Source organism: Cupressus sempervirens, chromosome 7, assembly GCF_028749045.1.
Source record: "Cupressus sempervirens isolate cs-2001-9-10 chromosome 7, ASM2874904v1, whole genome shotgun sequence".
Taxonomy (NCBI): Eukaryota; Viridiplantae; Streptophyta; class Pinopsida; order Cupressales; family Cupressaceae; genus Cupressus; species Cupressus sempervirens.
In genome coordinates this window covers 753,385,395-753,400,763 of record NC_143124.1, presented here as the reverse complement: position 1 = coordinate 753,400,763, position 15,369 = coordinate 753,385,395, and the positions used below count along the sequence as shown (strand labels likewise).

Below are 15,369 nucleotides of genomic sequence, written 5' to 3'. Positions count from 1 at the left end.
ATATCATAAGCAAAATGACAAAGTTTGAAATCTTATCAACATACCTTGATATTGGCATTTTTTTTTATGATTATCACATATATATGATGTCTTATACAAATTATTCAATCTCTTTTTACATTTGGAGTTCGAAGGGAGTTTATTATTCATATTGTAATGTTTGAGCATTTGAGCTAGGGCACAGTTTGAGGGCATTATCGAGATTAGCTAGAGCACAGTTAGTGATAATGTGACATGGTTGTATGTGGACGTTTTGTTTGATAGGAACAAGTTTGGAGATGTGATATTTGGAACGCTTTTTATTATGAAAAAACAATCAATTTTTCTTGATCACTAGTTACCATGGTGGCTACAGAAGGTTAGCTGCAGATTTATAAATCTTTCTTAAAAAGAGGAGTATGAGATAACAGCCTTGCTACAAGTGTCACTTTTTCTTAAACCCTTTTTCCTTTTGTCAATCTTTTGATAGGGTTTTAGTATATTTTAGTAGAATAGTCTTCGTATTTATCATGAGTTTTGAGCTTTTTTATGTGTGGTAATCTATTTTTTTTTTGGTAAAATTTGTCTAGTAAACCTGCTTAGAGGTTTCTTTGTTTATCTGTTCATTATATTGTTCAAATTTGTATAGGTTGTTATTCTTATATGGCTCAGATAGCTGTATCTTTTTCTTGCAGACCCCAGTTGAGTTTTCAATCATGGTATAAACTTGTTGAGCTGAGTTTCGTTTTCGTCAGCAGTTTTGTGATTGTTGTTTAAAGTTTATGCCATTCCTTCTTGTTTAGGGTTGTGTTTGATAAACCTTAGTTACTCTGTTGTCACCTTATGAAGGGTTTGTTATTAAAACTCCAGTTTGAGTGATTGACGTGCATTTTGTAGTGAATTTCAGTTGGTTGGTTAAAGATTTCGTCTCTTGCTTTGTTGATGGGTATATTGATAACCCTCTTTTAAGTATAATAGGGAAAACAACTCGAGACTACCATTCTGTAATTAAACAGTTATGAAATTGACAGTTGATCCCGAAAGCAATGAACATTATTTATGTGATTACTAGAGACATTCTATATTGATTCAATTTTTGTAAAAGCACATAAGTTCTTTATTTTATATATTTGTGTGTGTGTCTGTGAGATAATATTACTTCGTTATAACAATGTAATAACTTAAAAGTAATATTTAATAATATTACATCTGTACTATATTCACATATTCATAATAATAAATATATAACATCACATATTTCTAAATCAATCCAATATCCAATATAAAGTCATAACAATCAATAGAAAAGCACATCAAGCTATCCACACATTCAAAATAAAGTCAACCATAGTCGACCCAATAAACTAAAGCATGACACTTGACCAATCCAAAGGTCCTTTAGGATCAAATATGATCATCCCAAGACATGGATAAATTAACAAAATAACATTGATATAAACACAGGACCGCCATCAGATAAGAGGAAACACAATCGAAGGCTATACCATAACCACGTTCAAACTTGTGATATGAATCAAAACTTGTCTCCCTAACAATCTGGTCAACTATGCAAGAAATCTATCATGCCTTGATTAGAACAATGGCAAAGGAAGACTCTGGTGGGCCTTGACACTATTTTGATTGAAAAACCATCAAGGATATTAAGGGCACGCTCACGTTTGTCAAGCCAAGAGAAGGCGATGCCTGATACCTGCAAGAATGCATCATAGATTGAATGTACATGTGTACATAAAGAAGATAGTACAGACAATGACATGGATCAAGACATCATTTAGATCTCACCACATGATTGACTAGAACTTCGTCCCTAGTCATACAAGGAAATCATAGATGTGAACAATCACACATATGCACACAACATAGATAATGCTAGCGAATAGAGGGTTAGAGTATAATCATATGCGAAATATACATCTTTCTAAATCATAATTGTCATATAACTAATGGTTAGTCTGATAATCATAAACATGAATCTTTAAAGAGTTCTTGAAACCATAGTCTTGATCATGTAGCATGGTCAAGACTAATGTTCATGTATCAATCAAAGTATACGCATCATAATGAACACCTTGAGTCATCAAGTGAGATAAATGGTTCATTCAAAGTAAGATGAACAATGATCATATAGATGTCTTGTGTATCCATCATCACATACATTGGAAAGTCCTAAAAGATTCTCAACACATAGCTAAAGATGAAAACACTCGGAGGGGTACCATTCAACTTTCAGCAATGTACCTAATACCATCAACATGTCTATCATCATCAAGCACTAGATTATGATTCATTTCGAATAAGCTAATAGAATAGATTAGATAAGTCCCTCAATGTAATCACTGAATGAAGTATCATACAAACCAAGGCATGAAGAGAAATATAGAAGGTCCTACATCAATCAATGTACTCCAATAGATAGCAGGAAAGTCATGTTAGGGTTAGAGATGTGTTACACTACTGCTCCTACCAAATACTTGGTTGCCTAAATTGTTAGACAATCATAATCAAATTTGATAACCCCTTACTGTTAGGTAGTTGGGCAAAACCTCGAACTGCCTAAATTCAATGACAATTCAAAGTATTGAATGAGTCCCCAAGCGCCAATTAATACAACTCTCTAAATGGTTGGTAAGTTGGGGAAGTGATGATACTCGAGTTTCATAGATTTGGTTATTAATTTCCATTACCCGCTGACCCTATGACTACAGTATGTGATTTTTCAAGGCGCAAACTTTCCAAATCCTTGGAAAGTGAAGTTCTAAAATGGATAGTGTAATGAAATGAGTAAATTGAGATGGCAACATGATTTTTAATAGATAAAAAGCCATTATTATGTGCTGCCAGAATTAAATGAGCCTAAAGTTTGCCCCCAAAGAAACACAATAGCATTTTTTAGCTCGATGTCCCATTAGCCAAAGTATTTTTAAAAAAAATGGGGCTTCCTGCAAATGATGAAGTGTGTAATGAAGAACCTTTTCCTATTGTACAACCTAACCTGAATTGGTTTGAAGTAGAACAAGTTGGTATCATCTCTCAGCTATGCTCGATTGTGTGGAAGGAAAAGAGCTGCTATGCAAAATATCGTAGGGTAATCTTCGTCCTCGAGGAAGGAGAATAGCATGCTGAGCTTCATAACCTTTCCATGGAAATGTTGGTAGAAGTGGATAGAGACCCTGAACCCAAGGCAGTTTAGTTTTTCTGGTGTAGCATGCAGGAATCTTTTTCTAATTAGTTGTACTAATGGTAAATTTTGAGTGTTAAAACTGTGTCCATTCCAAGATCATTTCTTGATACCGGCCACTTTCAAAGAACATTATTTTCAAACTGAACAATTCCGTTTTTGTTTATATAGGCTTTTTAAAAAGTTGAGGTCGGGGAAGAGACGGAGGCTTTAAAAAGTTAGAGGCCGGGGACAGCTCATAAAAGAAATTCTGAATATCACCAATTTTTTGGTGCTGATACATTTATCAAACTTTGCATTGTTCTGTTTAAGGATCTTTGAAATGGAAATAAATATAAAAAATATTCGTTTGTTATATGTTTTCTTTAGTGTGAGCTAACCTTGGAGTTATGATAATCATCTCATGGTGTACATTTATCTAATTTGGTTACAAATATTTTCACTTTGGATTCTTTGGGTTTTGGAGTAGTTATCGATTTGGGTTCAGATTTTCAATGTTTTTTTTTTCCTTTTCAATGTTTTATGAAATAGAATGAATTTTGTGTTATTTTATTATATTATAATTATGTACAAATTTTAGTTTTTGTTCTTGCCTCTGGGTGAAAAGCATATCATAAGAAGTCATTTTAAAAGGGGCAAAATCTGCACTTGTTCTTTTATTGCATTTTTTCACTACAACTATTAAATATTATTTTTTATTTTCTAAATTAATATCAGGAAAATGTATTTTATTATAATATAAAACGTTCAATAAGTTGATAAGTAGGAGATATTTTCTACAGCAAGTCAAATTGTGATATTGCTAATAGGATTTAACTGCGTAGTTTTTGAGTCAAGCTCCTTGATCCATGCATTAAAGCCAGAGTAACCTCTCGGGAACTCCTGCCTTGAGCTTTGTGAGCATCACCTAGATCCAATGAGTGCTAAGTGTTCCATTTATTCTCATGAGAGATGGATTTGTGTGAATGAAGCATGGATCAATGAGTTTGACTCAAAAACTACAAAGTCAAATCCTGATAGCGATATCACAATACAATAAGTTATCATTGCAAAATCATCTATTTATATATTCTAAAATTTTAACATATATTAAAAAAATATTCTACTTGTAATGCACAAAAACAATAATAATTAAAATTATATCATTCAGGTTCAACAGCATGAACTTTGAAGAAGAAATAAGAAGCAAATGAGATGGAATGTGGTGCTTCTGGTCCATGGTTACTTCTGTACACAGAAGTCAAAATATTTGTTGGAGAATCCAGATTGTTCTAGTTAGGCTACTATTAATTTACCTATTTAAGGGGGATGTCTTTTGACTACAAAATGACCGCCGGGCCTTTATCTAATCTCATGCCCTGCGACTTTTTCCCCATTTGCCTTAATGGCTAGCATCTAATTGGTTTTGGTTCGAGTTCTTCATGTATTTATCTAATGAAAACAATAATAATCAAAAGAATGTTGGTTTGAAAAATATAAAAAATATAGTTTTGGGATGTGAGAGAAGATGGACTTGGTTGTTCTATAACTTTGATTTTTAATAAACTTTTGAATCGAAGTGACATAAGAATATGCTATCAAAGAATCATAAAAACATTTTATTTTTGTACATTATTTTATAATAATTTAATTTTATGATTTATTTATTTTTTTCTTTTTCTTTCTTTCTTTAAATAATTCATCTTTTTCAAAATAATAAATAATTTCATAGAGTCAGTTAATTAATTTTACAAAAATATAATATTTATTTATTATTCTTATTAAAAATAAATGTTACAACTTTACAAGCATATTTCATCTAATTTAATTTAAGCATTTCAAAATAATAAATAATGTCATAAAGTATATTTCATCTAATTTAAGCATATGAAAAATGAGTAACACCATCTGGAAATTCAAGCATTTAAAACGAAGAAGGTAATCATGATCGAGGCCGGATTCAAGTCAACCTCAAGAAATCTGCCCTTTCAGTAGTTTTGTTAAGTCCCTACATTTTAAATCATTAAGAGAGCATATATCAGATGCCGCTCAGAAAACTGCTCAGGAAAACTTTGTGTGTATATGTCCAATCAAGCAGCACCTTATACTAGACATCCCACCTTAACCAAACACCATGCTACCATGATATATTAAAAACAAATGTTACAAACATGTTTCATCTAATTTAATTGGCTAAATAAATAATAAAATCATCCATTTTTTATTTAATATTATAAAGATAAAATTTTAAAATTTATGAATTTAAATAAAGAAAATAATATATAATGTTATTTATATATTTGTTTTCTCTATATCATATACTCAAAATATATCTATTTTTCAAATTCATTACTTAAATAAATTTTTTGGTAAGTTTATCCGCATTTAAATGGATATTTGAATATACTTATTAATTGGTTGAAATCTAATTAATATAGTCAAATACATATTTAGATTTCTAATTGAGTGCTTGAATTTTCTTAAAAACTAAAATAATAATATATAAATATGTATAGTTCTTTAAATAATATGTATGTTTCTCAGAAGATTGAAGATTCTAATTTTGAATTTGATAAAAATATAAGAGACTTTGACTGAAAACCTAATTTATTCACAAATTATAGGATTGAATTCTAAGAGCATTCTTTCAATTTGTTTGTACATGTTAAATACATTATATCAAGAGCTGTTTATTAACATATTTATAATATTTATAAACTTGTCACTGCAATTTCTGTAAGTAAAATATTCAACAACAAAATGGTGTTCAGTTTCCACATTCTCATACCCGACAAACCCTCTTTTCCCACACTTCTTTCGGTCTTTTCGAGGGCCAGGTTTCACAACACAGCTGATTTTAGTACTGAATTGTACCATTTTCATGAAGAGTTAGCCCCTGATTAGATGAAAAGTTAAACTCGTTGATGGTATTTTCTCTTCCCTGATCAGATGAAAAATTAAACTCGTTGATAGTATTTTTCATTTGTGAAATTAAATGCAAATAAATTGGCTAATCACGGACATAGACATTAAGCACGCCCCTAGAAACGGGCGATATGGACCCTTACAAGCTTCTTGTCAAATTTGGGGAAGCGTTATTTCTACATGAAATCGTTATAAAAGTCCTATATACACTTGACTTAAGAGCTCTTTTGAGAAATACAGTTTTATTTGATTGGAGGCCGCGTAATTTTCCAAATGGTCGTCGAAGACTTTGTATAGGCATGCTTTCCGGGTCTTATTTTGATTTCTGACGGTGTCCCACTATCATGTAAAACTGTATAATGCTTACCAATAAATTTGTTGAAATTCTCACTTATTTCTTCTGATAAGCAAGAGTTCTGAAATAAACTGCTCCAAAACTTTGTTCATAATTTGAAATGTTTGCGTAACAAATTGAAACACACGTATTTACTCTACCAAAGTAAGATTCAGCAAAAGATTAATTCAATATTCGAAATTGATAATTAATAAAATTCAAAATGGTTCGCTAAGCGTATATTTCTTATAAAAGGAGATGAATCAAATGATAAATTGATATTGGAGTGGTCTAGTTGGCAGAGTTCTGTGTGTATGGATTTCGCAGAGAATTATTATACGTCCTCTTGTCCACTTATGTCATTGCTTGCACGTCTGTTCCTTCTATCATGCTTGCTATTTGCAAAGAGCTGTGCTCTAATACCTGCACATGCATACGGAGGCATGACATGGATCAACAATAACCGGTCGTTAGGTTTCTTGCCATCATTAGTGTATGCTGATGCGTTTGTCAGGCCAATTCTTGTCAGTCCTGCTATCCTATATAATGACATGAATCTGCAGTTTGGATGCGGTTTCTTTTGCTATGGTAGTCCTTGTGAAACAGGCTACATATTTGCATCTTTTTTTGCAATCACGGGAAAAGACGGTGTCTTGTACGACATGCAAATGGCGTGGAGTTCAAATAGAGAGCAGATGGTGGAGGAAAATGCGACCCTGACACTCACTTCCATGGGAGAGCTCGTTTTAAAGGATTCAGATGACACTCTTGTCTGGTCTACAAATACATCCACCCATGATTTCAAAGAGATGGCAATAAAGGAATCAGGCAACCTTATTCTCTTGAACACCTCCAACGGAATCATGTGGCAGTCGTTTGATCACCCCACTGAAACTCTGCTACTGGGACAGAAGTTGAAAGTGGGACAAAACTTTATTGCAAACATTTCTCCTACGAATACAAGCCAAGGTAATTTCGGCTTTTCTTTGTCTGGCGACAGCTTTCTTCTTTTTACAATCACGATACCTCCTCAAATATATTATAGGTTTCCCGAATCACCTCCACCCATTAAATTATCTCATCTCCAGTTTGACAATGAGTTCGTGCATGTATTTCCAGTTTACAATTTTAGTGTACCCAGAGGTTGCCTCTACCTTAAGATCGATTCAGATGGGCATTTGCAGTTTTATTCACTTTTATCAACATCTGGAAGATCTGTGATTGACTATTTGTCAACCTTTATGAATTCACTTGACATGTGCGATTATCCAACTCCTTGCGGGAACTATGGTGTTTGCAGAGATGGGCAATGCAGCTATCCTAAAGAAGGTAATGATTTTGTTCAGATAGATGCCACAAAACCCGATTCTGGCTGCCTTCTCAAAAGACTTCTAGTATGTTCAGATGCATCCGAAAGCAGTAACCTAGCTCATAGTCATCAATTTTTGGAGCTGGAGCATATTTCCTATTTCAGTTATTCTTACAATAATGCCTCTCTTCCATACTTGGTCTCACGAGACTACTGTCAAACTCTTTGTCGTGAAAATTGCTCTTGCAAAGCTGCGTTCTTCAGGTATGGTGGCAACTTTTCTAGTGGTTACTGTTATCTGGAGTCCATTGTGTACTCTCTCACAGTGAGTAATCAAAGTGATTTATTTTACAATTCTACCGCCTATATAAAAGTTCAGTCAAGGCCTAAGCAGAGTAAGCATTTAGTTATAGTTATCATTTGTGCTGCCATTGGTGGAGTCGTTCTCCTGTTTCTCTTACTGTGCATATGGACAAACGAGCATCGGAAAGGAAGTCGTGGAAATGATGAAGATGAAGACGGTTCTGTAGATTGGCCGTCAGGCTTACCCGTGCGTTACTCATTCGAAGAATTGAAGCATGCTACAAATGACTTCAGTGTAAAGCTGGGCAGGGGAGGATTTGGTTCAGTTTACAAAGGTGTTGTGGCTGACGGCTCACAGATAGCAGTAAAGCGCCTTGATGGGGCAGGACAAGGGAAAAAGGAATTCCAGGCAGAAGTGAAAACTTTAGGAAAAATTGACCATCTTAATTTGGTAAGACTGAGGGGCTTTTGTGCGGAAAAGGCCCATCGAATGCTTGTCTACGAGCATCTACCAAATGGGTCTTTGGATAAATGGATATTTTCGAACAATATGGATCAACCGTTGCTCGATTGGAAGACTAGGTACAGTGTAGTTCTAGATATTGCAAAAGGATTGACATATTTACATGAAGATTGTCGAGAACAGATAATACACTTTGACATCAAGCCTCAGAACATTCTCCTCGATAAAAAATTCAATGCTAAAGTCTCAGATTTTGGCTTGGCAGAGTTGATCAACAGAGAGGAAAATGATGTGATAACCCTGCTGAGAGGGACACCTGGGTATATGGCGCCTGAGTTACTAAACATGCATTTCTCGGAGAAGGCGGATGTGTTTAGCTTTGGTGTTATGGTGGTAGAAATTGTCAGTGGAAAAAGAAGCCGAGAGTTTTCAGATAAGGGCTTGTTTTTGGCGTTACAAGATAAAGCAAAGGAAGGGAGATTAACAGATTTGTTATACGAGGGGTTTGAAGAAGAGGAAGCCAGCGTGAGAGAGGAGGCAGTAAAATTATTAAAATTGGGAATGTGGTGTGTACAGGAAGATTTTTCGAGGCGGCCAGCGATGTCGACTGTGGTGAAGGCGTTGGAGGGTATAGTACACACGTTGGATGATGTTCCCTCAGCGAGTACAGGGTTTTCAGTTCCTTCAGATTACAAAAACGACTTCTCCTATACTTCATATTCAGTGCTATCTGGACCAAGATAATCTGTTTTTACATTTATTTTCTTTGCATCTTTTCCTAGTGGCCAACTACAAGCTGTAATTAATGATCCATATCTAGAAAATTAGATAAATCGATCTGTTTTCAGTTTCTATTCTATTCTTCGAATCGATAAAATGGATTCAGTAAAGAATGTTAAATGGTCGTTGCTGGCTTTCCATAATGCTGAGGTCTTTTATATTGATTTCTTAATTTTTATTAGTTTGGATCGCCTCCCAAACATGTTCCACTATGAACAGACGGGCTTGATGGTGGAAATGCCCAATAGACATTTCTATTATAATCCCAAAATTTTGGCGCTATTAAGTTCTCACGCCTCCTTAGTTTAAACAGTGGGAATAAATATATATATTTTTCATAATACCAGATTTTTGGCACTATTACGTTCTCATGTCTTATCACTCTATTCACTTAATATATAGATAATTTTGTCTTATAAGTATTATCATATAATATTTAAAATATAGTATTTTAGTTTTTTTATAATCAATTTATCATTTATGTGATAAAAATGGTAATTAATAATTAAGATTAGATATGGGTGCAATTTCAGAATTCTGATTACCATGACTACATTTTACTTTGGGCGATCCACATGCCTATTACGGATGGTCGGGCTCAATGTCGCCGTATGTTCATAGTGAATGATCAGGTTTGGGAGGCGATCAAGGAGTTAGTGGAAATATGTTTGGGAGAAGGCCGCCACTGGTGTGATGGGTTCGTGTCTGAAGCAATAGTATGTCGATTGGTTGGTATTATGGACACTAAGGAGAGTTGTATAGAGAAAATTGGTAGGCTGTCGCCAATGCCATTCTTGATCTGGAGGCGGGGAAATTAGTGAGCATCCCGAGTTTATATTACAGCTGGCGGGGAAATTAGTGAGCATCCCGAGTTTATATTACAGCTGTGAAAAATATATGTTGTATGAGGAGGAACTGAAATCTGAAGCCTCAGAATCTTTTGCGGGCCAATTTAAGAACAGAAGGAAGAACTTTATATATAATGCGTGGGAGGGGTTTAGGATTGGGCTAATCAACATGTACCCTTTTCGCTGATCATTGGACTCTTAAGGTAATTGGCTATCAACTTTGAATGCTGTCAGATTGATGGAGATTGGAGGATGATTGGTTGTGCTATACAGCTATCTCAGAAATCACTGATTGATGTCTGTATGCTCTGAATGTATCTGACAATTTATTAGGTTGTCATATTTCTTCTTGTAATGGGAGCTATTTTCTGTTGATAGCACTTATCTATATAATAATAATAACAAAAGATTAGATATAAACAAAGTTATAAAATTATGATTGTAATATCGAGAAGTTAAAATTTAAAATTGTGGATCTGCAATCTTAGAATTATTTCTCTTTATGAACCTTAGAAGTATTTAATAGGAATGTGAGATCTTTTCCTTACATCTTGCATGATATTTGTAGAGAACTTTGCTCTAACATCGACAAATGCATTCAGAGGCATCACATGGATCGACGATAATCACTTGTTAGGTTTCTCATCATTTTCAATATATGTCAATGTGTTTGTCAGGTCAATTCTTCTTAGTTCCAATATCTTATATAGTGTCAAGTATGTTATATAGTGTCATGAAAATACAATTTTGATGTAAATTTTTGTACTATGGTAGTGTTTCTCATATAGGCTATCTATTTGCAATTTTCTATGTTATCAAAATATAAAATAGTATTTGTACAACGTGCATATAGTATGTAGTCATAAAAGAGAAGATGCAGTCCTCATACTTGACTTCATGGGAGAATGTTATTCAAACGATTCAAAATGTTACGGAGATAAAAATATAATTATCAATGTATGTAGATGCATATGTACATACATAAATACATATATAAATATGGATATAGATACATATATTGATACATACATATATCCATGCATGTATGAAGCTACATACATGGAAGATATATATATATATATATATATAGTTTATTTAACAATATATTATAGTTTCTTATTATAATCTTTTAAATAATGATATTTCAAAATTTTAATTATAAAAATAAATTATTTGACATTCGCAAAGAAAGTTTTAAATATTGATAAGAAGATGCAAACATACTTATATGCATATGAAGACAATTACAATGATTTGACACAAGAAAGATATTTATTAATATAAAATAATTATTAGAAGGATACATGTAATATATAAAATGGTCTGATCACTATAAACTAATTATTAATGGGCAACATTCACACCATTTGTATTTGCATGTGTAAATAACTAATACACTTATCTTATTGTATTTGTTTACAAAATTTTGTGTCAATTTTACAGTAATATAAATGCTCTACAACTAAAAGGTTTTTGTTGATACATGAAGTTGTGGGGTTACCTCCTTTGTGGGTTTTGAATCTTGATCCATTGACTGAGGGCCTTAAGCAACAGGTATTGACTAAATCCCAAACTAGCCAAACCAAAATATCAAAAGTATAATGGGCATTCAAAAAAATGGCCTAGTATCCCCCTTGGTAAGACTTGCGTTTTAATTTAGGGTTTAGACATCACCTAAGCAACACACCTTAGCTAGGGTTTTTGGAGGAAGTGCCCTAAAAGTATTTTATTATTTCTATATATATACACACACAGACTATTATGATATATTGGATGTAAATTTTCCTTCAAAATGATACAAAGATAATATTATGTACTTGAGAAATGAAAATTATAAAGTTGAAAAAAACTAGTGAGGCAAATAAATTGCCAGTGAGGCATTTGAAGTTGTCAGTGAGACATTGTGAAGCTGAATTTCAGTTAAGCTAGTGAGGCAGGATACTATAGCATCCATGAGATGCTTATTCTGAAATTTTTTTCAACCAATGAAATGTTTGAATTATTACATATTCCTATTCAAATATAATGTTTCATTATATAAATATCTGTGCGTACAGTGAACTGTCAGTGTTCAATTTTTTTTTGAAACTTTTAACTGATCAAACAATAAAGTTTTTCTATTGAATTGTATTGTGCAAATGTATAGCACAGTGCTAGCACAGTGACAGGTATTAATATTGTCAAAACTCAGTCAAACAAGACCTATAGATCTGTACTGAAACCCGAGATATTTGCTACGCTGAGTAGTGACCAGTGTTAAACATTTAATGTAGTTTTCAGAAAAAAAGGTCTGCATTGAATGTGTGTCGGCCATTAGATTGTGAATTCTAAAATCTCAAACATTCATACACTGTACAGAACATTCTCTCTTCTTAACATCTACAGGTGTGTGAAGCTTTGAGTATTTTGCAAAGACTCTACCCTGCTATTTCCCCCCTCATACATTGGCGCAAGGGCAGGATTTTGAGTGGTGAAGAGTATAGTGAGTCAAGGGTCGAGTCGAGGGTGTACACTGTGTGCCTCTGGAACCGCGTTTGATTCTTAGGAGTTCCTTGCCTATTCATCTTTGGTTGACCTTATTGATTGCTAGGACATGGGATTTTCTTGACAGTTTAGAAAGTGAATATCACTGTTGCTATTCGGAAACTGAAGCGTGTATGTTAGACTGAGCAGTTTCATTGGTATTACTACTGCTATATCGTAATATTATTTCAGCTAGCTGTATCAGCCTATCTTTGTCAAATAAATAGGTCAGCAATGTTATTTACTTTTCCTAGCAGATGTTTCCGTGGAATAACTTATGGTTTAGTGAACAGTTGATACTCATTTCCTATCATGTTGAATTATTTTTACTACAATATGCAATGCTAAATGATACCTGAAATTTTACACACAAATGTACCAATCAGTGAAAGAGACTACAGCAAGTTCAGAATATATCAATCGAATAATATTATCCCATTTCAGAAATCTCCCTGGCTGTGCAATAGAATTTGATAAATTTAAAACATTTAACTTCATTGATTATATCTTCCACTAAGGGATGATTGGGGTGTGCTCTAAAACCTGCAAAAGTAGCATGAAAAAATCATTGTCCTTGCCATGTTTTTTATTCTGCAATATTTCAATAAAAATGAAGAGTGAGTAGGCATACAGGAAAACACACTCATAATATATCTTTTAACATGTTTTACTTTGGCCATTTGTTGAATTGAATATTAGCAAGATTTATAAGTATTAAGAGTCGTACACTTATTAACACTCACTTTGTAATTTCCTCCAACTAGTTCAAATAATTAAGGCTTAAAAAATAATCTGCATTGATAGGCACTCTCTATATAAATATATTGACCACATATGTATACTTTTTTAAAAATTGGAATTAAATAATTCAAAAATTGAAATCATAGATTATTGGATTAATTCAATTTTCTAAATTATCTCCAATTAAAACTAGAATTGGAAGTAAAAATCATTAAGTTTCAATTTTACTTAAATTTTTTATATCTAATAGATCTGAAAACTTATGTTTCCAATTTCAAATATTAAACTAATAATTATTAATTGTTATAATTGGAATTTTCAACTATATTAATATTTAAATTGTTAAAATCAAATATCAATGTAATAATTTTTAAGAGAGATTTTCAATTATCCCTAAACAATTAAGAACAAAAGTAACACCATCAAATATTATGTCCTCAAATCATAAATATCTAATAATTATTTTTAAACAATATGATATACTCATCAAATATCATATGCCCTTGTTAAAAAAATGTTTTCTATCTCAATGCTCTTTTGAAATACCTCATTCCACAAAGACACTAGAACTTTAAGTACAGAACTCTCCATTCAAATTCTCAATCGACAGGAACTAGACGCTATGCATCCTCGTTTATTTCAGTTTTATTTTATTTATAAATAGTTTGTTTTTAAAGCTGATAAATTTGTTACAATGCTAATTCACCGCCCCCTTCCCCTTCCCCTTCCCCTTCCCCTTCCCCCCTCTGTCTACTTCACTTGAACAGTCACAACTCTTTTTCTTATACATATTTATATCTAGAAAATCATTATTCTGTGATATTAATCATAATTTCTATTTTAGATTAGTCACTGGCTTCCTTAATATGTCTTACTAATTATGTCTTCATTAATAATGTTTGCTTATTACTAATACTATTTCCTAAATCTGACGTAGCATCATATTGTTTAATGGGAACAAGTCTAACACTATTCTGACATCCTCTATGGGTTATTTATTGAAGGCAGTGATTTCTTCAACGAGATATGAAATTAGCTTGTAATGCTCTCATAAAATATTTGATCGGTGAACATTTACTGACAATCTAAAGTATTTGCCTCAAGCTGGTGGATCCCAGATGCTGTTTCAGGGAAAATACAAAGGTTATAATTCATTCTTTATAAAAATAAAAAGCTTTCAACTATATAAGTCATAAAGCATACGATTATATCGAGAGGGAGATGAATTGAATTAGTAAAATAATGATTGTCAATACAAAACTTTTTATTCAAAAAATTGTTTTAATAATTTCAAATAATAAAATTGATAATTATGCACTTAACACAGTAATGCAAGACGTGAAAACCTAATGTGAAAATAAATCAAGGCAAATTAATTGCTTCATATATAAATTGTTCTTATACTATGATTTATAGGCTCCAATCTATTGCAGACTCCAACTCCCACACTTTGGAAGCACTGACCTACTAGAAACTTTATCTCCCACACTTTGCAAGTACTGACCTACTTCCCAAATCTGCATAATGTACTTACACTTTTCTAATCTCTTTCTTTCTTTCTGCCTTTTAACCTCTTACTTTCCTCTACTCTAATCTGCACTACACTCATTTCCCTCTTCAAAACTTCTGTTATGATCATGTGGGCGGCCTTCACTAGCACCTCAGGGTTTTGGTGCAATGGTTCATACCATGTGGTATTAGAGCCTCCACCCAGGTTTGAGTCTCAGAGCTGGTGGCAACGCCGGCATTGCAGTGTCCGTTCGAGGCTATATGGCCAAGGGAGGGCCCACTGTATGGGTGCACATCCAGCCCAGCATCTGGACTGCGGAGCGTAGTGGGATGTTATGATCTTGATGGGCAGCCTTCACTAGCAACTCGAAATTTTAGTGCAATGGTTTGTACCAACTGTTATATATATATATATATATATAAATAAATAAGATTGGAAAAATTGATTATGCAAATATTCCTGTACTACTCTTTCCA

General features: G+C 33.1%; 2 protein-coding genes across 4 annotated transcripts in view; both read left to right on the top strand.

Moving 5' to 3' along the window:
- LOC149549452 (basal transcription factor complex subunit-like protein) overlaps positions 1–15,369 on the top strand; it is a 166,976-nt gene that overhangs the window by 73,340 nt on the left and 78,267 nt on the right. The gene's annotated exons all lie outside the window — the stretch shown is intronic.
- Positions 6,580–9,343, top strand: LOC149549454 (G-type lectin S-receptor-like serine/threonine-protein kinase SD2-5). 2 transcript variants are annotated; one of them, XM_089792834.1, is made up of 2 exons: positions 6,604–7,385; positions 7,536–9,343. In XM_089792834.1, exons 1-2 carry the CDS (start codon positions 6,731–6,733, stop codon positions 9,233–9,235), a joined length of 2,355 nt encoding a protein of 784 aa, XP_089648960.1. In that variant the 5' UTR covers positions 6,604–6,730; the 3' UTR covers positions 9,236–9,343. The 2 variants fall into 2 exon arrangements, with proteins under 2 accessions (XP_089648959.1, XP_089648960.1); XM_089792833.1 differs by having other exon boundaries at positions 6,580–9,343.